At 49.5% G+C, this 24606-nt stretch overlaps 1 protein-coding gene across 1 annotated transcript; it reads left to right on the top strand.

Annotated features, from left to right (window-relative positions):
* Window positions 1-24093, top strand: KLRG2 (killer cell lectin like receptor G2). The gene is made up of 5 exons (XM_032753556.2): window positions 1-786; window positions 3437-3538; window positions 3913-4058; window positions 22571-22674; window positions 23077-24093. The coding sequence occupies exons 1-5, from the start codon at window positions 30-32 to the stop codon at window positions 23195-23197; spliced, it is 1230 nt and encodes a 409-aa protein (XP_032609447.1). The 5' UTR covers window positions 1-29; the 3' UTR covers window positions 23198-24093.
* The last annotated feature ends 513 nt before the right edge of the window (window positions 24094-24606 follow it).

Below are 24606 nucleotides of genomic sequence, written 5' to 3'. Positions count from 1 at the left end.
CAGTGTCTCCTGGTGGCGGGGCGCGCGGGATGGAGCGGGCTTGGGAGGCTGCGCCCGGAGGCCAAGTCGGGGCCGAGCTCCCAATGGAGCCCGTAGGAAGCTTGGTCCCCGGGCTGGAGCAGCCGCAGGTGCCCGCGAAGGCGCCACAACCTGAAGGTCCCGAAAGCAGCCGGAGTCCGACTGGGGCCGTGGAGAAGGCGGCGGGCGCAGGCCTGGAGCCCTCGAGCAAGAAAAAGTTGCCTTCGCCTCGCCCAGGGTCCCCGCGCGTGCCGCCGCTCAGCCTGGGCTACGGGGTCTGCCCCGAGCCGCCGTCGCCGGTCCCCGCCTTGGTCAAGCTGCCCCGGAATGGCGAGGCGCCCGGGGCTGAGCCTGCGCCCAGCGCCTGGGCGCCCATGGAGCTGCAGGTAGATGTGCGCGTGAAGCCCGTGGGCGCGGCCGGTGGCAGCCGCACGCCGTCGCCCAGGCCCTCCACGCGCTTCCTCACGGTGCCGGTACCCGAGTCCCCTGCCTTCTCCCGCCACGCGGACCCGGCGCACCAGCTCCTGCTGCGCGCACAGTCCCTGGGCGGCACGTGGGGCCGCGGCTCGCCGCTGGCTGCAGCCCGGACGGAGAGCGGCTGCGACGCCGAGGGCCGGGCCAGCCCCGCCGAAGGAAGCGCCGGCCCCCCGGGCTCCCCCACGTGCTGCCGCTGCAAGGAGCTGGGGCTGGAGAAGGAGGATGCGGCGCTACTGCCCTGCGCCGGGTTGGACGGCGACAAGAAGCTACCCCGGGCCGTAACGCTTACGGGTGAGTGCTCACCTGCGCCGGCAGCCGACGCCGCCAGGTCGGGTGGACGTAGCCGAAACCCCCACACCTGCCCAGCCCTGGACCGCTAGGCAGCTGACCGACTAAGGGACCCAGCTGGCCATCCCGATCTCCCACCCGATCTGGCCTCTCGGGCTTACAATCAATAACATTCCTGTCTACGTAACTGCAATTCACATTGTTGCAGTGGCTCACGCCTGTAATCCCAGCACTTTGGGAAGCCGAGGCGGGCGGATCACCTGAGGTCAGGAGTTCGAGACCAGCCTGACCCACATAGTGAAACCCCGTCTCTACTAAAAATACAAAAATTAGCCTGGCATGGTGGCATGCACCTGTAATCCCAGCTACTCGGGAGGCTGAGACAGGAGAGTCGCTTGAACCCGAGAAGCGGAGGTTGCAGTGGGCCGAGATCATGCCATTGCACTCCAGCCTGGGCAACAAGAGCGACACTCCGTCTCAAACAAAAAAAAAAAAAGAAAAGAAAAGAATAAAGCCACTCCCCTTCTCATCCTCCCCTACCCGCACTCCCGAACTTTCGAATTCCCTCTTAGCATGCGCAGCACCTTTGAGAAGTAGCAGTGGAAGGAACTCCAGATGAAGGAAAGTCATTCAGGATCAGGTGGCAGGGGTGGCAGCCCAGACTCCCCCATCCTTGCACTGCCAAGGACCTTCTGGAAGGTCCAGGCTGCTGCTTTCTTTCCACCACACTGAGGAGCATTTAGCCCCAAACACTCACCCATTCAGTAGATACTGAGTGGGACCACAGGGTAGATGTGCCAGTAGTGTGTGTGGCTGGTTTTTTATTTTGTGGTGCGGGGGAGGGGGAGCTTGACACAGAAGAAAGAGCCCACAAACAATCCTGGACAAGGAGACTGGAGGGAGTAGTTGGTGAATTTGGGGGCATGGGAAAGCCAATTTTTTTTTCTTTTTTCTTTTAAGACATAAGTTTTGCTCTTGTCGCCCAGGCTGGAATGCAATGGCACAATCTCGGCTCACTGTAACCTTCGCCTCCTGGGTTCAAGCGATTCTCCCGCCTCAGCCTCCCGAGTAGCTGGGATTACAGGCGCCCGCCACCATGCCCGGCTAGTTTTTGTATTTTTAGTAGAGACGGGCTTTCACCATGTTGGCCAGGCTGGTCTGGAACTCCTGACCTCAGGTGATCCACCCGCCTCAGCCTCCCAAAGTGCTGGGATTACAGGTGTGAGCCACCGGGCCAGCCAGAAAGCCACATCTTGAAAGATGAGTAGGAGTAGGGGGTGCTAGGGATCCCTGCTAGGTAGAGAGACTGGAAGGAGAAGCGGCCAGGAGGGGTCAGAGCCCTGCCCAGCAGGCAAACGCAAAAGCTTGGCTGATTGAGAGGCAGGCCAAGCCCACTGACAGGCACCAAATTCCCAGGGCCTCTAGTTGAGAGGTTCTTAGACAGGGCTAGGGTTCAGGGGCTTGGATCACTCAGGAACTTTTGCAGAGTTTGATGTGAGCACATTTTCTGTGTGATGGAATATTAGTTTTCTATTGCTGTTACAACAAATTACCACAAACTTAGTGTCTTTAAGTGACACAAATGTATTATCTTACAATTCTGTAAGTCAGAAGTCTATAATGCCGGCTCACTGGTTCTAAAGTCGAGTTTTCAGTGGGGCTGCATTCCTTTCTAGGGGTCTAGGGGAGACTCCCTTTTCTTGCCTTTGCTAGCTTCTGGGCACCACTGCTTTTCTTAGGTCAAGCCCTTCTCTATATTAAAATCCAGCGTTGCTGGTAGAGTCCTGCTGCCACCTCTGACACTCACCACCTGTCTTCCTCTTCCATGTATAAGGATCCTGAAGCTGGGCACGGTGGCTCACGCCTGTAATCCCAGCACTTTGGGAGGCCAAGGAGGGCGGATCACTTAGGGTCAGGAGTTCAAGACCAGCCTGACCAACATCGTCAAACCCCATCTCTACTAAAGATACAAAAATTAGCCAGGCATGGTGGCAGGCACCTGTAATCCCAGCTACTTGGGAGGCTAAGGCACGAGAATTGCTTGAACCCGGGAGGTGGAGGTTGCAGTGAGCTGAGATCATGCCACTGCACTCCAGCCTCGGCAATAGAGTAAGACTCAGTCTCAAAAAAAAAAAAAAAAAAAAAAGGGCCGGACGCGTTGGCTCATGCCTGTAATCCCAGCACTTTGGGAGGCCAAGGTGGGCGGATCACAAGGTGAGGAGTTTGAGACCAACCTGGCCAACATGGTGAAACCCCATCTCTACTAAAAATACAAAAAAATTAGCTGGGCATGGTGGCACGTACCTGTAACCCCAGCTACTCAGGAGGCTGAGGCAGGAGAATTGCTTGAACCTGGGAGGCGGAGGTTGCAGTAAGCCGAGATCACACCACTGCACTCCAACCTGGGCAACAAAGCAAGACTCTATCTCGAAAAAAAAAAGAAAGAATATCTGGCTTCTTTCTCCAGAATATAAAGTTGGAACTTAAACGTTGTGGTTTATGTTGGCATCCCAGGCTGAGGGAGTGGGTGCTGGGATGAGGTGGGTGCTGGGGTGAGGTGGGTGCGATGCTGGTGTGCTGTGTCTGTGGTTCTGAGTTGGGTTGGTTGGGATGGTCTCCGCTAATCTGATTGTCCTGTTTGCCCCCGTCCCAGGGCTACCCATGTACGTGAAGTCCCTGTACTGGGCCCTGGCATTCATGGCTATGCTCCTGGCAGTCTCTGGGGTTGTCATTGTGGTCCTGGCCTCAAGAGCAGGTATGGTGTCCCTGCAGTCCCCATCCCCTCTCCCTGCTGCTCCACTACTGGGGCTGTGTTTCCAGCCCTTAAAATACCTTAGAATTAGAAAGAGACACTGGGAGATGCAATGTGAAGACATGGTGCTTGATGAGCAAAGTTAAGGAAAATTGGTGCCTTCCTCCCACTGGACACAGCTTGTGCCCTGATAAGCAATCAGATGCCAGCTGCCACCCCCAGGGACTTTGTGCACTGCACAGACTATAAAAGCTCCCTGGGGCCCTGCCCACCCTGAGGTTTGCCAGTTCCATGCCCCTTCATTTGAGGCAGCAGCCAGGCTTTGTTTATTTAATGCAGCTTACCCTGCAGCTCACCAGCGGTCTCTGTGCTTGCAGGAGCCAGATGCCAGCAATGCCCCCCAGGCTGGGTGTTATCCGAGGAGCACTGTTACTACTTCTCTGCAGAAGCGCAGGCCTGGGAAGCCAGCCAGGCTTTCTGCTCAGCCTACCACGCTACCCTCCCCCTGCTAAGCCACACCCAGGTGAGAAGGGGGTGGCCAATCTAGGGGGGTACAGATCCTTCTAGACCACAGAATCCTAGCACTGGAAAGAAGCTTAATGACTGAGTCCAGCTCTTCATTATAGAAGTCACCAAGGTGTAGAGGAGTAGCATGACCATAACTTCGTGCAGCCTCTAACCCCTGTGCTCAGGCAATCCTCCTGCCTCAGCCTTCTGGGTAGCTACAGGCATGTGCCACCATGCCCAGCTTTAAAAAAAAATTTTTTTTGGCCAGGCACAGTGGCTCACACCTATAATCCCAGCACTCTGGGAGGCCAAGACAGGCGGATCACAAGGTCAGGAGTTCTAGACCAGTCTGACCAACATAGTGAAACCCCGTCTCTACCAAAAATACAAAAATTAGCTGGACATGGTGGCGGGCGCCTGTAATCCCAGCTATTTAGGAGGCTGAGGCAGGAGAATTGCTTGAACCCGGGAGGCGGAGGTTGCAGTGAGCCGAGATCACTCCACTGCACTCCAGCCTGGGCAACAGAGCAAGGCTCCGTCTCAAAAAAAATAAATAAATAAAAATAAAAATAATTTTTTTTTAAGAGACAGGGTCTCACTATGTTGGCCAGGCTGGTTCAAACTTCTGGCCTCAAGTGATCCTCCTTCCTTAGCCTCCCAAAGGGCTGGAATTACAGGCATGAGCCACTGTGCACAGCCAAGTACTTACGTTTTAATTTTTGGTCTCTGGGTCATCTTTTGATAGGCTGGGCTTGGCTGGACAGCTCAGCTTTAGAATGCAGATTGCCAGGGCTTGGTTTGAAGCTGCAGGTTGGGTTTGTATAGAATATTCCATCCCCATGGAGAGGGAGAGGAGTGGATGTTTGCTGAATTGTAATCCAGTCAGTGGGTTTGAGAGCATCTACAAAAAGGGACCAATAGACAGGATCCAGCCCTTGGCATAATTTTTGTTTTCCTTTTTTATTTATTTATTTATTGAGTCTCACTCTGTCACCCAGGCTGGAGTGCAGTGGCATGATCTGGGCTCACTACAACCTCCACCTCCCAGGTTCAAGGGATTCTCTTGCCTCAGCCTCCCAAGTAGCTGGGATTACAGGCATGTGCCAACGCACCTGGCTAATTTTTGTATTTTTAGTAGAGACAGGGTTTCTCCATGTTGGTCAGGCTGGTCTCGAAATCCCCACCTCAGGTAATCCGCCTGCCTCAGCCTCCCAAAGTGCTGGGATTACAGGCATGAGCCACTGCGTCCAGTGTTGTCCTTTTCTTTTTTTTTTTTTTGGAACAGGTCCTCACTCTGTTGCCCAGGCTGAGTGCAATAGTGCAGTCATGGCTTACTGCAGCCTTGAACTCCCAGGCTCAAGCAATCCTCCCATCTCAGCCTCCTGAATAGCAAGGACTATAGGCATGTGCCACCACAACTGGCTAATTTATTTTTGTAGAGACACAAGTCTTGCTATGTTGCCCAGGCTGGTCTCAAACTCCTGGACTCAAGCGATCCTCCTACTTCGGCCTCTTAAAGTGCTGGGATTACAGGTGTGAGCCACTGTGCCTGGCTTTTTTTGTCCCCCATTTAAAAAATTGTGTTAAAATACACATAACATAAAATTTACCATCCTAGCCATTTTAAGTGTACAGTTGAGTGACATTAAATACATTCATAATGTTAAGCACCTATCACCACCATCCATCTCCTGAACTCTTTTCGTCTTGTACAACTGAAACGCTAACCCCTCTAAACACTAATTCCCCATTTCCCCCGCCCCCAGTCCCTGGCAGCCACCAAGCTGCGTTCTCTCTCTCTCTTTGGTTTGGACTATTCTAAGAACCTCATACAAGTGGAATCGCACAGTATTTGTCTTGTTGTGACTGGCTTATTTCACTTAGCATCATGTCCTCAAGGCTCATCCATATCGTAGCCTGTATGAGAATTCCGTTCCTTTTTAAGGCTGAATAATATTCCATTGTATGTATGCACCACATTTTGCTTATTTGTTCACTGGTCAGTGGACAGACCCTTGGGTTGCTTCCATGTTTGGGTTGTTGTGAATAATGCAGCTATGAATTTGGGTGGACAAATATCTCTTCGAGACCCTGTTTTCAGTTCTTAAGAGTATATACCCAGAAATGAGAATTGCTGGATCATATGGTAATCCTATTTTTAATTTTTTGAGGAATTGCCATACTGTTTTCCACAGGAGCTGTGCAATTTTACATTCCCAGCAATCCTTGGCTTAATTTTACCTGGGGGCAGGTGCCAGGAATTTATATTAGCTGTTCTGGTATGTACAAAAATGCAGCATTCCTTCTGTCAGTGCTTTAGTGAGTGTGTATTAAGCACTTACTCCGTGTTTGGCAAGGGAGATTCAATAATGAGCCAGAATAGCACAGCCCCCACCTTGACAAAGCTAAGAGAGCAGTGAGTGAGGCAGACATCAACCAGGAAATCATAGAAATAGATGTTTAATGACCACACTGATCAGTATTGTGAAGGGACGGTGCACAGTGCTATGAGAGTAAATGACAGGAGGATGTGACCTGAAGGTCAAGGTAAGCAAGGCAGCATGTGCCTTTCAAAAAATATTCAAGAAAAAGATAGTGAGGCCAGGTGCAGTGGATCATACCTGTAATCCCAGCACTTTGGGAGCCTGAGGAGGCAGGCGGATCACCTGAAGTCGGGAGTTAAAGACCTGCCTGGCCAACCTGGTTAAACCCCGTCTCTACTAAAAATACAAAAATTAGCCAGGCATGGTGGTGGGCACCTGTAGTCCCCACTACTTGGGAGGCTGAGGCATGGGAATCGCTTGAACCCAGAAGACAGGATGCAGTGAGCCAAGATCGCGCCACTGCGCTCCAGCCTGGGTAACAGAGTGAGACTCTGTCTCAAAAAAAAAAAAGACAGTGACACTGGGCCAGACAGCCTCCTGGAATCCTCTCTTCTCTGTTCCAGTCTGGACCTGTTGCTCACCAGGCCTGCTGCACAGCTGTTTACCTGCATCCTCAGTATGCCTTTTGCCTCCCTCCTCCGTGGGATTCCCTGTTTCCTAGATCGCATGTCTTTTCATTGGTTTCACCTCAGTCTCTTCAGTGGAGTCAGTTTTGCCACCTTGCCCAGATTGGTCTCGAACTCCTGGGCTCAGGCGATCCGCCTGCCTCAGCCTCCCTAAGTGCTGGGATTACAGACATGAGCCACCGCGCCCGGCCTCAATTTCTTGAGAACTTTCGTGCTTAAAGAACTTTTATTCTAACCTCCAAGCCAATCGCTTGGCTAGTGTGTAGGAAAAACACTCAAACTGTCTTTCCTCTGCTCTCACACAACAACAACAATCAACCCAGAAGGCTTCTGTCACCAAATGTGTTTTTTTTTTTCTCTTACGCACGAAGCAGTGGGTACTAGCTGGGTGTCCTGTAATTTAATTCAGTTCTGATGCTGTTTTCCTGGAGATAGCTTCAGATCCCACAGTTTGAGGGCTCAGTCCCTAAGGCTGCCCAGCTTCAGACACCAGTCACAAGTCCAGGCCTCTGGAACTTCCTACTGGCTGGCTTCAAGTTTGGGCTCCCATGTTCCCTCTTTGGGTTTGATTAATTTGCTAGAGCAGCTCACAGAACTTAGGGAAACACATTTACTGGTTTGTTACAAAGGGTATTTTAAATGATACAAACACACAGCCAGAGGAGATGCACAGGGTGAGGTCTGGAAGAGTCCCAAGCGCAGGAGATTCTGTCCTTATAGAGCTGGGTGGGGTGTGCCACCCCCCAGCAAGGGAACGAGTTCTTTTTTGAGATAGAGTCTTGCGCTGTCGCCAAGGCTGGAGTGCAGTGGCACGATCTCGACTCACTGCAACCTCCGCCTGCCGGGTTCACGCCATTCTCCTGCCTCAGCCTCCCAAGTAGCTGGGACTACAAGGCGCCCGCCACCACGCCCGGCTAATTTATTGTATTTTTAGTAGAGACGAGGTTTCATCGTGTTAGTCAGGATGGTCTCGATCTCCTGACCTCATGATCCGCCCGCCTCAGCCTCCCAAAGTGCTGGGATTACAGGCGTGAGCCACCGCGCCCAGCCTGGGACGAGTTCTTACTCACCTTCCTGTTAGCCTTTATGTGTTCAGCCTATCCAGAAGCCCCCAAACCCTGTCCTGTTGGGCCTTTTGTGGAGACTTCGTTGGACAGGCATGACTAAAGCAGGGACAACTGTGTCAAGATTTGATTGGGCAGAAAGGATTTGATCTCATACTAATAGACTGAGCAGGAAACCCAGCGAGGCCTGTCTGCTCCAATTCTTGGCCTGTCTCTGCAGCATTCCTTCCTTCAGAGATGGGCCAGGACGCTCCCTGGAATAGGGTCTTATGACCCACAGCAGATTAGAGTCCTGCCTTGGGCAGAAGGTCAGAGAGAAAGATTCTATTTCCTAGGTCTGGGCCTGCATCTGAGGCCTGGAGCACCACAGCATTACAACAAATCCTGTGGCAAGGGCTATGGGAGTTATGTGCCAGGAACTGTGGACAAGAACTTTATTTGATTTGATTCTATTTATTTATTTTTTTTTTTGAGACGAAGTTTCACTCTGTCGCCCAGGCTGGAATGCAGTGGCGTGATCTCGGCTCACTGCAACCTCTGCCTCCTGGATTCAAGCAATTCTCCTGCCTCAGCTTCCCAAGTAGCTGGAATTACAGGCGTGTGCCACCATGCCCAGCTAATTTTTTTGTATTTTTAGTAAAGACGGGGTTTCACCATGTTGGCCAGGCTGGTCTCGAACTCCTGACCTCAAATGATCCACCTGCCTCGGCCTCCCAAAGTTCTAGGATTACAAGTGTGAGCCACCATGCCCAGGCAAAAACATTATTTTAGATAGAGATATGGAAATAGAGACATAGATATCATAATATCACATCTGGGTGTAGAATTCTATGTAGAAAATCGCTTTCCCCCAGAATTCTCCGTGACTGTCAGCTCTTAGTCTTGCCATTAAGAAGTCTGAGCCAACGCGGGGCACAGTGGCTCATGCCTGTAATCCCAGCACATTGGGAAGCCAAGGCAGATGGATCACTTGAGGTCAGGAGTTCGAGATCAGCCTACTCAATATGGTGATACCCTATCTCTACTAAAAATACAAAAAAAAAAAAAAAAAATTAGCTAGGCATGGTGGCACACACCTGTAGTCCCAGCTACTCGGGAGGCTGAGGTACTAGAATTGCTTGAACCCAGGAGGTGGAGGTGGCAGTGAGCCAAGATTGTGTCACTTGCACTCCAGCCTGGGCGACAGAGTGAGACTAGGTCTCCAAAAAAAAAAAGAAGTCTGAGCCACTCTGATTCCCAGTTCTTTGTATGTCACTCATTTTTATTTCTTCTCTGGAAAATTTCAGTGTCTTCTTTGTTCTCAGTGTTCCGAAATTTAATAATATGCCCTGTGGGTCTTTTTCTTCTTCATTTACATTTTTGCTGCCTTGTTTCTAATTTTTAGAACTGTTTTGACCTTTCAAATGTTCCTTTTTTATGGTGTCCTGTTCCTGTTTCACAAATGCCATCTTTTCGGTCTTGAACTCCTAACCTCGGGTGATCTGCCCACCTCGGCCTCCCAAAGTGCTGGGATTACAGGTGTGAGCCACTGTACCTGGCTGATGCCATCTTTTCTTATGTCATTGTGGATGCTGGTGTTTTTGAAATTTTCCTCTTCTCCCTGCATTAGCTCTGATTTTTCGTGTGTACTTTCTATTCTGTTTGTTGTTTGTCTTTTTCATGTTAGAAAATTTCCTCAAATGTTGTGATCCTCAGCCGCTGTCATTGAGAGTAAAGTACTAAATTACAGATTAAGTGTTCTATGTCAGGTGGGAGGGTGGGGGTGAGGCTGAGCTTTTTTAGAGGCAGGCTTTACCATATGGGAATCAGGCAGGGACTCAGTCATTTTCTTAGTGAGTGCTGAGCTGTCATCATTCTGGGGATAGGAGGGGGTGGTTTCACCTCTAAGTGTGTAGCACTTAAATATCCTTCCCTTTTTATTTATTTATTTTTATCTTTATTTTATTTTATTTTTGAGACAGAGTCTCAGTCTATCACCCAGGCGGGAGTGCCCTGGAGCAATCTCAGCTCACTGCAACCTCTGCCTTGCAGGTTCAAGTGATTCTCCTGCCTCAGCCTCCCGAGTAGCTGGGATTATAGGGTCAAACCACCACACCCAGCTAATTTTTGTATTTTTGTAGAGACAGTGTTTTGCTGTGTTGGCCAGGCTGGTCTCAAACTCCTGGCCTCAAGCGATCCACCCACCTCGGCCTCCCAAAGTACTGGGATTACAGGCGCGGGCCACTGCATCCCCTTCCCTTTTTAGTATAAACACCTTCACCCTTAGCTGAACCTAGTATCCTGGATTCTAAAAGCCTCTGTGGTTCATCTTTCCAAATAGCTCTGCCAGTTAGTTACCTCGCTGCATGGGGAAGATGAGTGGATCTTTGGGCTGGGGGTGGAGGGTCCTAACTGCTTCTTTTACAGACTTTCAACCAGTCCTTTTTCCCATACATTGGCCTTAAGAAGGACCTGTTGTCTCTAATACTTAAGCTTTGGGGGCTTCTCAATTCAAATTGGGGTATTTCTTGGCTTTCTCTCAGCTGTCTGTCCTTTCCTTGAAAACCACTGAGCTTTCTCAGCTCTATGAGGCTGTTACAGTTGTCCAGCTTCCAAAATGTTGATGTTTCTCATGTAATGTTGCCTCTTCCCATTCTTTTTTTTTTTTTTTTTAATAGACACAGGTTCTTACTATGTTTCCCAGGCAGGTCTGGAACTCCTGAGCTCAAGTGATCTTCCTTCCCTGGCCTCCCAAAGTGCTGGGATTACAGACATGAGCCACCGCACTCAGCCTCTCTTCCAATTTTTTTAAGAGTTTTAAATATGAGTGAGTTTAAATCATTGAATGCTTTTTATGCATCCAGTGGGATGATAGTATCTTTTTTGTTTCTCCTTTTAATCTCTTGTGGCGGTTTATTTGTTTGTTTTATTCGTGGCTTCTTGTGGTCAAGTCTACTTAGTCATGATTTTTTTTCCTCAAATATTTCTGGACTTGACTTGTTAATATTTCACTGAAGACTTTTGCATGCATGACGTTTTGTTAGACTGTCCCTACCTGGAATCAAAGTTATTCTGCCCCACACGATAGGGAGGGGAGGGAGTTCCTAGCTTTTTTTTTCCCCTGGGATTGTCCCTGGAAGTGCCTGCCATGCATTACGGAAGGATTAGGTGTGCGGGCTCTGCCCTGGGATTAGGGGTCAGGAACTGCCACACGTCAGGTGACAGCTCTGAAACAGTCTGTGGCCTTGTATCCCCACCTTCTATATTGTGCTTCCCAGCCCTTTATCCCACCCACTTTGGCTGTCATATCCACACCTCTCTGAGACACACACCTCCTCTGAGACTCACGTCTGTTCGTGCCACCTCGCCTGGGGACAGACAATGAGAGTGAGAGTGGAGGGACAGCCCTGAAGAACTGGCCACTGGGCCTGTCCTGCCAGCTGCCTGTAGTGCCTGATGTCTCTTGCCCTGGATGAGCCAAGAGGAGCCCTCCTGAGAACCCCTAGGGACCCTTGCAGGAACAGGACAGGAAGTGAATTCTTTTTTTTTTTTTTTTTTTTTGAGACAGAGTCTTGCCCAGCCATCCAGGCTGGAGTGCAGTGGCACTGCAACCACCGTCTCCCAGGTTCAAGTGATCCTCCCATCTCAGCCTTCCGAGTAGCTGGGATTACAGGCACCTGCCATCATGCCCAGCTAATTTTTGTATTTTAGTAGAGACAGGGTTTCACCATGTTGGCCAAGCTGGTCTTAAACTCTTGACCTCAGGTGATCTGCCCACCTTGGGCTCCCAAAGTGCTAGGATTATAGGCGTGAACCACCCCTCCCAGCCAAGAAGTGAATTCTTGAACACACATGCCAGTATCTCTTATTGCTGTATATTTTTCTCATTATTAAGTAATACGTTCACTGCAAAAAGTTTGGAAAACATAAACATTTAGAAAGAAAATAAATTTTACTCATCTCGTACCTAAAGATAAGCACTTACAAAATATTTTGGAATATCTACTTCCAGGCTTTTTTCTGTGATATGTAACTTTTTCTTTAAAACAAAAATGGAAGGCCGGGCCCGGTGGCTCACGCCTGTAATCCCAGCACTTTGGGAAGCCGAAGCAGGTGGATCACCTGAGGCCAGGAGCTCAGGACCAGCGTGGCCAACATGGTGAAACCCTATCTCTACTAAAAAAAACAAAAATTAGCCAGGTGTGGTGACAGGTGCCTGTAATCCCAGCTACTCAGGAGGCTGAGGGAAGAGAATTGCTTTAACCTGGGAGACAGGGGTTGCAGTGAGCCGAGATCGTGCCATTGCACTCCAGCCTGGGCGATAGAGTGAGACTCTGTCTCAAAAAAAAAAATAAAAAGTATGTACTGTTTCATAATCTGGTTTCATTTATTTATTTATTTATTTATTTTAGAGACAGGTCTCTGTTGCCCAGGCTGGAGTGCAGTGGTGCCATCATAGCTCACTGCAGCCTCGAACTCTCCTGGGCTCAAGCAATCCTCCTGCCTTAGCTTCCCGAGTAGCTGGGACCACAGGCATGTACCACCACACCCAGCTAATTTTTTATTTTTTGTAGAGATGAAATCTTACTATGTTGCCCAGGCTGATCTCAAAATCCTGGCCTCAAGCGATCCTCCCACCTCAGGCTCCCAAAGTCCTGGGATTGTTGGCATGAGCCACTGCACCTGGCTTTTTCTGTTTTTCTAACTTTTGTTTAAATCTTTGTCAGTTTGACAGGGGAAAAAGAAGACTGGCTTTGCATTTCTTGTATTTCCACATAAGGCCACACCATGGCTCATACTGGTTTGGCTGTCTGGAAATAGTCTTAGAATTGCTTATCCATAGCCGGGCGTGGTGGCTCATGCCTGTAATCCCAGCAATTTGGGAGGCTGAGGTGGGCAGATCACGAGGTCAGGAGATCGAGACCATCCTGGCCAACATGGTGAACTCTCGTCTCTATTAAAAATACAAAAAAAATTAGCTGGGCATGGTGGCATGCACATGTAGTCCCAGCTACTTGGGAGGCTGGGGCAGGAGAATCGCTTGAACCTGAGAGGCGAAGGTTGCAGTGAGCCAAAATCACACCACTGCATTTAAGCCTGGCAGCAGAGCGAGACTGTCCAAAAAAAAAAAAAAAGAATTGCTTACCCATGCCCTGTTTCTTTTCTCTTAGCATTACTCAGTCTTTTTCTTGTTGATGTGTAGGAGCTCTTTCCTTTGGTTGTCCTCCTGTTATGTAGGGAATATCCTTATGCCCTTAGGCACACTTGTGCCATAAGGAATCTCTACTCCTTATGCCCCACAGTGTCCTGATCTTGTGCTGGAGACTGGGCATGCAGGGGTGCGGAAGGCATGGCTGGGCCTCAGGGTCCAGCGGGAGGCCTCAGATCTTCCTTCTAGTCCTGTAGTCTTCCATTTATTAAAGAAGTGAAACCTGTTTTCAAATCTTATTGTATTAGCTGGTCGTAGTGGCTCACGCCTGTAATCCCAGCACTTTGGGAGGCCCAGGCGGGTGGATCATCTGAGGTCAGGAGTTTGAGACCATTCTGGGCAACATGGCGAAACCCCATCTCTACTAAAAATATAAAATTAGCAGTACATGGTGATGCACGCCTGTGATCCCAGCTACTTAAGAGTCTGAAGCAGAAGAACACTTGAACCCGGGAGGCGGAGGTTGCAGTGAGCCGAGATCACGCTACTGGGTGACAGAGCGAAACTCTGTCTCAAAAAATAAATAAGTAGGCTGGGTGTGGTGGCTCACACCTGTAATCACAGCACTTTGGGAGGCCGAGGCAGGCAGATCACTTGAGGGTAACATGGTGAAACCCCGTTTCTACTAAAAATACAAAACTTAGTTGAGCGTGGTGGCACACACCTGTAGTCCCAGCTACTCGGGAGGCTGAGGCAGGAGACTCGCTTGAACCCAGGAGGCAGAGGCTGCAGTGAGCCAAGATCGCACCACCGCACTCCAGCCTGGGTGACAGAGCGAGACCCTATCTCAAAAAAATAAGTAAATAAACAAATCTTATTGTATTAGTTTACTGGGGCTGCTATAGCAAAATATTGCAGACTGGGTAGCTTCAACAAGCTGACTTTCTCACAGTCCTGAAGGCTGGAAGTCTAAGATCAAGGTGTCAGCAGGTTCTGGGTTCCCAGAGGCCTCTCCTTGGCTTTCAGGTAGTGGCCCTTCTCCCTGTGTCCTCACATGGCAATCCTGTGCCCTCCCATCTCTAGGTCTCTCGGTATGTCTAAATTTACTCCTCTTGTAACAACCCCAGTCACATTGGATTAGGGACCCGAACAGCTTTATGTGCATTTAATATTTAATCACTCTTTAAAGGCGTGACTCCAAGTACAGTCACATTCTGAGGTACTGGGGTTTAGGGCACCCACATATGAACTTTAGGGTGACAATTCATCCCGTCACACTTATGGAATCCCAACACTTAAAGACTGACACATGTGACATTTTGATTTGTATCAAATTGTTTTATAAGTCCAAAAGAGAACACTATCCTTTTCACTGGCGTCCATGTGAACAAGGTGAAATAAACAAGGCTGTTTATTTCACCTGGGTGCAGGCGGGCTGAGTCCGAAAAAAGAGTCAGCGAAGGGAGATAAGGGTGGGGCTGTTTTATAGGATTTGGGTGGGTAGTGGAAAATTACAGTCAAAGGGAGTTGTTCTCTGGCAGGCGGGGGCGGGGGTCACAAGGTGCTCAGTAGGGGAGCTTTTGAGCCAGGATGAGCCAGGAGAAGGAATTTCACAAAGTAATGTCATCAGTTAAGGCAGGAATAGGCCATTTTCACTTCTTTTGTGATTCTTCGGTTACTTCAGGCCATCTGGATGTATATATACGTGCAGGTCACAGGGGATATGATGGCTTAGCTTGGGCTCAGAGGCCTGACAATTCTGGCTTCTTATAGTAATAAGAAAAATAAAACGAAATTGTGGTAAAGTATTGGGGCGGCGAAAATTTTGGGGGGTGATATGGAGAGATAATGGGCAATGTTTCTCAGGGCTGCTTCGAGCGGGATTTGGGTGACGTGGGAACCTAGAGTGGAAGAGATTAAGCTGAAGGAAGATTTTGTGGTAAGGGGCAATATTGTGGGGTTGTTAAAAGGAGTATTTGTCATATAGAATGTTTGGTGATGGCCTGGATGCAGTTTTGTATGAATTGAGAGCCTAAACAGAAGACACAAGGTCCGAATAAGAGAAGGAGAAAAACAGATATTAAAGGACTAAGAATTAGGAGGGCCCAAGACATCCAATTAGAGAGTGCCTAAGGGGGTTCAGCCTAATTACTTGATTGGTTGGCAAGTTTTTAGGCTCTGTCTTTGAGGTTTTTTTTTTTTCGATGTTGTCATATACCAGGCCAGATTGATTTAGGTAAAAACAGCACTGCTCATTTAAAAATATACAGAGTACCCCCTCCTTTTTTTTTTTTTAGCAGTGAGTAAGTCGAGGCGATTTTGGAGGAAAGAGAAATGCAAAGGTAGCAATTGTTTGTTAAAGAAGGATTAGAAACAGCTAGGAGAGAGTGACTGAGATTGATAGTGTGGTGGAGATAGCTGGAGAGAGGTAGAGGGTGGCATAAGAACGGGAATGAGAATAAGAGTAAGTATAAAAGTAAAGAATAGGACTTCATCAGGGTGAAAGTATTGGAGTGTACTTTGTCACTGAAGATCTTCTATCCACTTAAAGAGAGACTTAAGGGTGGTGATTTGAGGTAAAACCAGGAGCCACTAAGTACCAAGAGCCTGAGAAACTGCTTGGGTGATTTGACTAATAAAGGCCGGTCCGTTATCAGACAGTATAGAGGTGGGAAGGCCAATCCAAGGAATTATGTCTGACAGAAGGGAAGAAATGACTGCGGTGGCCTTCTCAGACCCTGTGGGAAAGGCCTCTACTCATCCAGTGAAAGTGTCTACCCAGACCAAGAGGTATTTTAGTTTCCTGACCGGGGTTTGCCAGTCCTGGGCAGGGGCAAATCCCTGAGCTTGATGTGTAGGGAAGGGAGGGGGCCTGAATAATCCCTGAGAAGTAGGAGAATAGCGGATGGAACACTGAGATTTTTTTGAGGATAGATTTTTTTTTTTTTTTGAGACAGAGTCTCACTCTGTCGCCCAGGCTGGAGTGCAGTGGCGCAATCTCAGCTCACTGCAAGCCCCGCCTCCCAGGTTCACGCCATTCTCCTGCCTCAGCCTCTCCAAGTAGCTGGGACTACAGGCGCCCGCCACCACGCCCGGCTAATTTTTTGTATTTTTAGTAGAGACGGGGTTTCACCGTGGTCTCGATCTCCTGACCTCGTGATCCGCCCGCCTCGGCCTCCCAAAGTGCTGGGATTACAAGCGTGAGCCATCACGCCCGGCCCCGAGGATAGATTTTTATAATGGAAAGGAAATGAGAGGCTCTAAGAGGCAGGCTAGCGGCTTGTAACCTATATGGAAGAGGTTATGAAATGATGAATAGAATGGGCCTGTGAGGCTGGAAGGAGGTATTTTCCTTGGTCCAAGAACCATTTGCCTTGTGTGGGAAGAGATTGACAGGTGGAAGTTTGCGTAGGGGAGTAGGTGGGAGTGGCCAGATGAGAAGGAGAAAAACTGCCCTGAGGGATAGAAGTTGGAACGCTAGTGGCTTTTTTAGCTACCTTATCAGCATATGCATTGCTCTGAGCGATGAGATCTGATGCCTTTTGATGGCTGCTTGCAGTGAATGACTCTAGCTTCCTTCCTTTTTTTTTTTGAGATGGAGTCTTGCACTCTCGCCTAGGCTGGAGTGCAGTGGTGCCATCTCGGCTCACTGCAAGCTCTGCCTCCCGGGTTCACCCCATTCTCCTGCCTCAGCCTCCTGAGTAGCTGGGACTACAGGTGCTGAGGCAGGGTGGGGAGGACAGGACACACACATAGAAGCAGCGCGCACAAACCCCAGGAATGCACCAGGGCCAGGGCACCCAGAGGTACAGGATAGACGCAGCTCATCTTCCCCAGAAGCCTGTTTTGCTCGGGATTAGTGAAAAGTGGGAAGTTGTAAGTGCTCACCATTAGTTTAATAACAGCTTTGCTTTGCAGAGTGGAGGAAGGAGGAAGCTACCTTAACAGCACACACTGAACTTGAGTGTGATCCTAATTTCAACAAGATTAAACCATGAATACATATACATCCTAGGATTAAGAAAAGTAATTTGAAACATTTTAATATTAAAACAGACATGGATGAAGATAGAGAGTAGAATGGTGGTTGCCAGGGCAGCGGGGGATAGGGAGCTGTTTAATGAGGACAGCTTCAGTTTGGGAAGGTGAAAAAGTTCAGGAGACGGATGGTGATGATGGTTTCACAACAATGTGGATATACTTTATGCCCTTGAACTGTACACTTATCATGGTTAAAATGGTAAGTTTTATGTCATTAAATTTTCTTTTTCTTTTTTTTTTTTTTTTTTTTTTGAGACAGGATCTTGCTTTGTCACCCAGGCTGGAGTGCAGTAGTGCGATCATGGCTCACTGCAGCCTCGACCTCCCGGGGTCAAGCCATCCTTCAGCCTCAGCCTCCTGAGTAGCTGGGACTACAGGAGTGTGCCACCACACCTGGTTAATATTTGTATTTTTTGTAGAGACAGGTCTCTTTGTGTGAAGAGACCACCAAACAGGCTTTGTGTGAGCAACATGGCTGTTTATTTCACCTGGGAGCAGGTGGGCTGAGGGTCCAAAAAGAGAGTCAGCAAAGGGTAGTGGATTATCATTAGTCCTTACAGGTTTTGGGATAGGCGGTGGAGTTAGGAGCAATGTTTTGGGGGCAGGGGGTGGATCTCTGAAAGTACATTCTCAAGGGTAGGGAGAATTACAAAGAACCTTCTTAAGGGTGGAGGAGATTACAAAGTACATTGATCAGTTAGGGTGGGGCAGAAACAAATCACGATGGTGGAATGTCATCAGTTAAGGCTATTTTTACTTCTTTTGTGGATCTTCAGTTACTTCAGGCCATCTGGATGTATACGTGCAAGTCACAGGGGATGCGATGGCTTGGCTTGGGCTCAGAGGCCTGACAGTCTTACTATATTACCCAGGCTGGTCTCAAACTCCTGAGCTTGAGTGATCTGCCCTCCTCAGCCTCCCAAAGTGCTAAGACCACAGCTGTGAGCAGCCATGCCTGCCCATGAATCTTTTATCACAATTTTTTAAAAAGAAATGTATGAAGGCATAGGAAATAATTTTCTATAATTTTAAGATGTAAAATATGAGCTTTTCAGTCCATTCTGCTCAAGATTGCATTCTCTCTCCCCATATTAGTGGAAAAGTTGGAGAATCCTCAGTTTAAAGAGGCCTCAGGATCTTTTGCACAGAGCAGTCCTTTTAGCCATAAATTACTTAGTAGTTCCCAGAGTTTATTTATAACTCTGAACAATGCCTTCCGTACACCACCATTTTTGCTAACAATGAGATCAGGAATCTCAAATGTAAGGAAAAGAAGAATGGAATGGAGTGGGTGGGTCTAGGCGGGGTTGGGGCTGAGAGGAGGCCTTCAGCTCCTGTCACCAGGAGGCCCAGAGGGGAAGGGAGAGAGAGGCAGATGGCTTGGGGCTCTGACAGAAGGGCAGGGTCCTCTTGAGGTTGCTGTAAGCATCAAAGGGGCTCATGTGTGTAGGAGGCAGGTCACAAGCTTTGCCCACCACACATCAGACGCGAGAGGACATGGGATGAGTGTGTACTAGGTGGCCCTGGCTTTATATGTTAGTATCTCAAGCCTCATCACAAGCATCCTCATTTTACAGAGGACCACGCAGCAGCTCTGAAAGGTTGGGTAACTTGTCTAAGGTCGCATGGCTCACAAGTCATGGAGCCAGAATTTGCATATGGGGTAGCCCGGCCCCATCTCAGCCCTGGGAGAGGCACTTAGCCCTGGTGTGCATACGGCATCAATCATTTGAAACATAAGTAAATCTGCAGAAAACATATCATAGTCAGAGTAAACCCCTTCCCTGCAAAAAGACCAATGCTAAGATTCAAGATGCAGGCAGTTAAAATCTGTAATATAATGATTGTGGAACTCTGGAATTTTCCTGAGTTCTGGACAAGGACCGGAAGCTCCTGCAGGTCCTAAGGCAGGGTGGGGAGGACAGGACGCACACACAGAAGCAGCGCGCACACACAGAAGCAGCGCGCACAAACCCCAGGAATGCACCAGGGCCAGGGCGCCCAGAGATACTGGATAGACGCAGCTCATCTTCCCCAGAAGCCTGTTTTGCTCGGGATTAGTGAAAAGTGGGAAGTTGTCAGTGCTCTAATAACAGCTTTGCTTTGCAGAGTGGAGGAGGGAGGAAGCTATCTTAACAGCACACGCTGAACTTGAGCCCGATCCTAATTTCAAAAAGATTAAACCTTGGTGTGCCTTCCCAAACAAGCAGCTGAGTGCTCCCAGGAAGACGGTGTTGGGCCACTCAGCCCTCTGACTCACACCTCAGAGCAGCCTGGGGCCCTCCCATCCTCTCCAAGTTTCCCCGCCCAGCCCCACCCTGGGCCCCAGTGTGTCCCCAAAGCAGCAGCCAAGGAACAGCTGCCCAGTGTACTTTCTCTGTTCCACCCACTCACCACTCTCCATTTTCCTATGCACTCTGTTCTTTAGGATTCAAGAAGGGTAAGATTAGCAACCATCAGCCTGGAAGTTGCCCCTGGCTTCTCTCTGGGCTGTTAACTGACTGATGCTAACCTTGAGGGGCGGAAGATGGGTTTTCCTTGACACTTCTGGGATACACAGTGGCCTGATGGCCTGGTCTCACTGTGGCTCTTGCTGATTTTTGGCAGTGAGCGCGGAGAGGCAGTTTCACTGAGCTGACCAGTTACTGTGCGCTGGGTTATCATAGTGCGATGTTGAGTAAGACAAGCTCCTGGTTCACTATCTAATACAAGAAAGGGACAAGGAGGCAAGCCATTAGAAGGCAGCACATGAGTGGTGGCACGCACCAGCAGTCCCAGCTACTTCGGAGGCTGAGGTGGGAGCATTGCTTGAGCCCAGAGGTTCAAGGCCAGCCTGGACAACATAGTGAGATCCTGTCTCTTAAAAAAATAAAAAAGAGAGGCTGGGTGCGGTGGTTTATGCCTGTAATCCTAGCACTTTGGGAGGCTGAGGTGGGTGGATCACCTGAGGTCAGGAATTCAAGACCAGCCTGGCCAACATGGTGAAACCCCATCTCTACTAAAATGGGCATCATGGCGGGTGCCTGTAATCCCAGCTACTTGGGAGGCTGAGATGGGAGAATTCCTTGAACCCAGGAGACGGTGGTTGCAGTAAGCCGAGATTGTGCCACTGCACTCCAGCCTAGGCGGCTGAGCAAGACTCCGTCTGAAAAATAAAAATTAAACAAATAAAAATAAAAAAGAGGCAGCTCTATTCTGTGAAAGTTATGGAAACCAAGGGGAGGGAGGAGCACCTATTTCACCTTGGAGAGGGTCAGTCCAGTGTCCGTTAAAAAAGCAACCTTTAGATCAGATCTGAAGGATAGAGGAGGTGGCAGCAACGGGACAATCTTCACTCTAATTCCCAGGGCTTGTCTTTGTTGACTTAAACCATTTTCATAGGGAAGAAGAACTGAGCATATGTGAAATTCATTTATACCGCTCTGCTCCTAACCTGCCTCGTGTGAATATGTGCTTCTTGACATTGTTGTGAGTGATATGTACTTGCTAGTGTAGTCTTTTTTTTTTACATGGCATGATTTCATATTTACGTTTTCCTGCATAATGACATTTTCTATACACTTGTCATTTTTAATAGCACTATAATTTTCCATCATGTTGACATCCTATAATTTACCCTGTTATTTCTCGATTGCTGAGCGTTTGGGGAGTTTCCAGTTTTTCTTCACAAATAGCACCGTGTTATCTTTAGATAAGTTCATTTTTTTCCCTTTATATTCTTGGATTTATTTCTCAGTGAAATCACCCATTTGAACAGGAGTGGTGGTGCTGCTCTTGTCATATAGCGCCAAACGACATTTCAGAAAGAACAAGCTGATGCGGGCTGCGCTGGCATCACTGCCCCCTCCACCATGTCCCCACCCTGGGACTTAAAAGATTTAAACTTTTTTTTCCAAGTTAAAAAATCTTGGCCGGGCGCAGTGGCTCACGCCTGTAATCCCAGCACTTTGAGAGGCTGAGGCAGGCGGATCATGAGGTCAGGAGATCGAGACCATCCTGGCTAACACGGTGAAACCCCATCTCTACTAAAAATACAAAAAATTAGCCAGGCATGGCAGGCGCCTGTAGTCCCAGCTACTCGGGAGGCTGAGGCAGGAGAATGGCGTGAACCTGGGAGACGGAGCTTGCAGTGAGCCGAGACCGCGCCATTGCACTCCAGCCTGGGCAACAGAGCAAGACTGTCTCAAAAAAAATCTTGGCCGGGTACAGTGGCTCACACCACTAATTCTACACTTGGGAGGCTAAAGTGGACAGATCACTTGAGGCCAGGAGCTCAAGACCAGCCTAGGCCAACGTGGCGAAACACTTCCCTACTAAAAATACGAAAATTATGTGGGTGTGGTGGTGCATGCCTATAGTTCCAGCTTCTCAGGAGGCTGAGGCAGGAGAATTGGTTGAACCTGAGAGGCGGAGGCTACAGCGAGCCAGGATCGTGCCATTGCACTCCAGCCTGGGTGACAGAGCAAGGCTCCATCTCAAAAAAAAAAAAAAATCTTAAATATATACTTTAAAACATTGTCTTTTTTGCTTTAATTCATTGTTTAAAATAATGTGACATTGAGGGCAAATATTTAAAAGAAAAAAGTCTCCTCTAGTACCTCTGCAACATACTTACTTTGGTGTTTGTTGTTCCTGCACATCTGCATGTATTATTATTATTATTATTATTATTATTATTTTGAGACAGAGTTTCCCTCTTGTCAGCCCAGGCTGGAGTGCAGTGGTGCAATCTTGGCTTACTTCAACCTCTGCCTCCTGGGTTCAAGCGATTCTCCTGTTTCAGCCTCCCAAGTAGCTGGGATTACAGGCGCCCGCCACCATGCCCAGCTAATTTTTTTTCTTTTTTAGTAGAAACGGCGTTTCACTATGTTGGACAGGCTGGTCTCGAACTCCTGGCCTCAGGTAATCTGCCAGCCTCAGCCTCCCAATGTGCTGGAATTACAGGCATGAGCCACCGTGCCTGACCACCTCCCTCGCTTTCTGAGCTTCCTTGTTTCTTTGCCCACTCAACGCCCACTGAGCATCGCTTAGTGGTGTTTGGCGTTCACATCCCTTTGGCTGAGATGGGGTCACCCTCATTTTGGCCCCAAGCCCTGAGCACAGTGCCTGGAACCCAGCAGGCATCCAATCCAGCTTTCAAGGTTGTTTTGTTCTGCAAGCGCTGGCTTGAGCGGGTCCTTCTGGATTGGCCAGCTGGGATCCTGTGGAAGCCCCGGGGAACCCGTACGCCCCAGGTGAGCCACGCCAGTGTCCAGGGGAGTGACCAGCTTACTTTTCTCCCTCAGGACTTCCTGGGCAGATACCCAGTCTCCAGGCACTCCTGGGTGGGGGCCTGGCGAGGCCCCCAGGGCTGGCACTGGATCAACGAGGCCCCCCTCCTGCCCCAGCTGTGAGTGACGGTGGCTTTTCTCCCTCCTCTGCTGTTCTGGATCCTCCATTTGTCCCCAGGCTCCACCTCCTTGCTGCTCCCCTAGCCTGGAATGCCACTCGGAAAGCAACCCACGCCCATGCTCGCGGCCTGGTGCCTGATTAGTCCCTGTCACTTCACTCTTTATTTGGGTTTCCAGCACGTTCACCCAAGCAGGGTTGTCACCCCCATTTTACAGATGCGGGGTCAGCTGCCCAGGGAGGTTTGGGGATTCATCCAGTGCCACGTGGCTGACCAGTGCAGTGACTCACTCAGTGCGCAGGCCAGTAGAGGTGACAGGCACACAGGCTGGAGGGTCTGGCTGGGAAGCGAGGCCCCGACACCCTAAACACCTCTCCTCTTTCCCCTCCCACCCTTCCCCAGACTCCCTGAGGACGGCGAGGACAATGTGGATATCAACTGCGGGGCCCTGGAGGAAGGCATGCTGGTGGCTGCAAACTGCAGCACTCTAAGACCCTGGGTCTGTGCCAAGGGGACCCAGTGATCTGGGCTCTGCCTGTCCTCAGCCTGCCAGGCAGATGCAGCACCCCCTACAGGGGAGGCCAGTTGAGAGCTTGGGCAGTCTCTTCCTGGACCCAGGCATCCAGGTCTCCCTGCTGTGCCCAAGGGGGCCACATGAGCGAGCCTAGGAGCTGGACTTCAACCCAGGAAGATGCATCCGAGGGAAAGACTTTCTATGGCCTCAGGCCTGAGTGCCAATATTAGTCTCCAGCTTCTGTGGATGATTGGTTTGATGACATTGGGATGGTTGTTTAGCATTTCTGTGCCTTGGTTTCATTAAAATGACAATTTCTCCCTAGAGGAAAAAGACAGGGTTAATAACCACAGCTGATTCCAATCTGGGTTCTCATTCCAGCTCATGGAAACGAGTCTGCCGTTGTTCGGTGGCAGTGGGACTTGGCAGGGATAACGTCATTGTTGTGAGTTCTATTTCAGGCAGCTGGGTGTACATCGGACACAGCCTACCGGCAGCCTCTGTGGAAAATTAACCAAGCAAAAGGAGCGGTCAGCCCTGGGAGGAGGGGAGAGCGAGGTTTTCCTTCCCCGCCCTGAGAGTTGGCAAACGGTTGGCAGACAGGAAGGTTCTGGGTGGAGATACCCGCATGTGGGCTGGCCAGCCCCTGGCATGCTGATGCCCAAGGGTGAGACAAGGCAGAGAGGACAGGGCCACCTGGCAGGAGAAGCCAGGAGAGCACCCCAGCTTGGTAGGTGGAAGCTGAGGAGTCTGAGTGAGAAAGGAAATCAGAGAAATGCGGGCAGGTTCCAGGCAGCTCTTCTACCCACAGCTGCAGAGACGACCAGCCTGAAGATGTCTGCATGCTGGGGTGCAGTGAAGACCTTCAGGCTGGAGGAAGTGGCTGACAGAGTTGCGTAGTCCCTTGAGTCCAGCTAGACCTCCAAACAGCAGGAACCTGGGCCTGCATGTTAGCTGAGCATGAGTGCTGAGCACGCACTCAACTGGCCCTTGCAAGCCAGCCTTCCCTCTAAAGTCAGACCACGCACCCAGATCCCTCCCAAACAGAAATCCTTATTGGTGCGTTTGAACCAGTAATGGGCCATCTGGGAGAATGGGATGGAGAGTCCTAGATGGGAGAAGTTTCTCACACTCTGTTTTTCATTAGTGTTATTATACTTTAAGTTCTGGGGTACATGTGCAGAACGTGCAGGTTTGTTACATAGGTATACACATGGCATGGTGGTTTGCTGCACCCATCAACTTGTCATCCACATTAGAAATTTCTCCTAATGCTATCCCTCCCTTCTCACACTCCTGAAACGTAACAACAAAAAGGGAAATGGAGGTCGGGCACGGTGGCTCATGCCTGTAATCCCAGCACTTTGGGAGGCCGAGGTGGGCAAATCACAAGGTCAGGAGTTCGAGACCAGCCTGCC

The sequence above is a fragment of the Hylobates moloch genome, unplaced genomic scaffold (assembly GCF_009828535.3).
Source record: "Hylobates moloch isolate HMO894 unplaced genomic scaffold, HMol_V3 SCAFFOLD_1, whole genome shotgun sequence".
Lineage (NCBI taxonomy): Eukaryota > Metazoa > Chordata > Mammalia > Primates > Hylobatidae > Hylobates > Hylobates moloch.
This window is presented reverse-complemented; position numbering and strand designations above follow the sequence as displayed.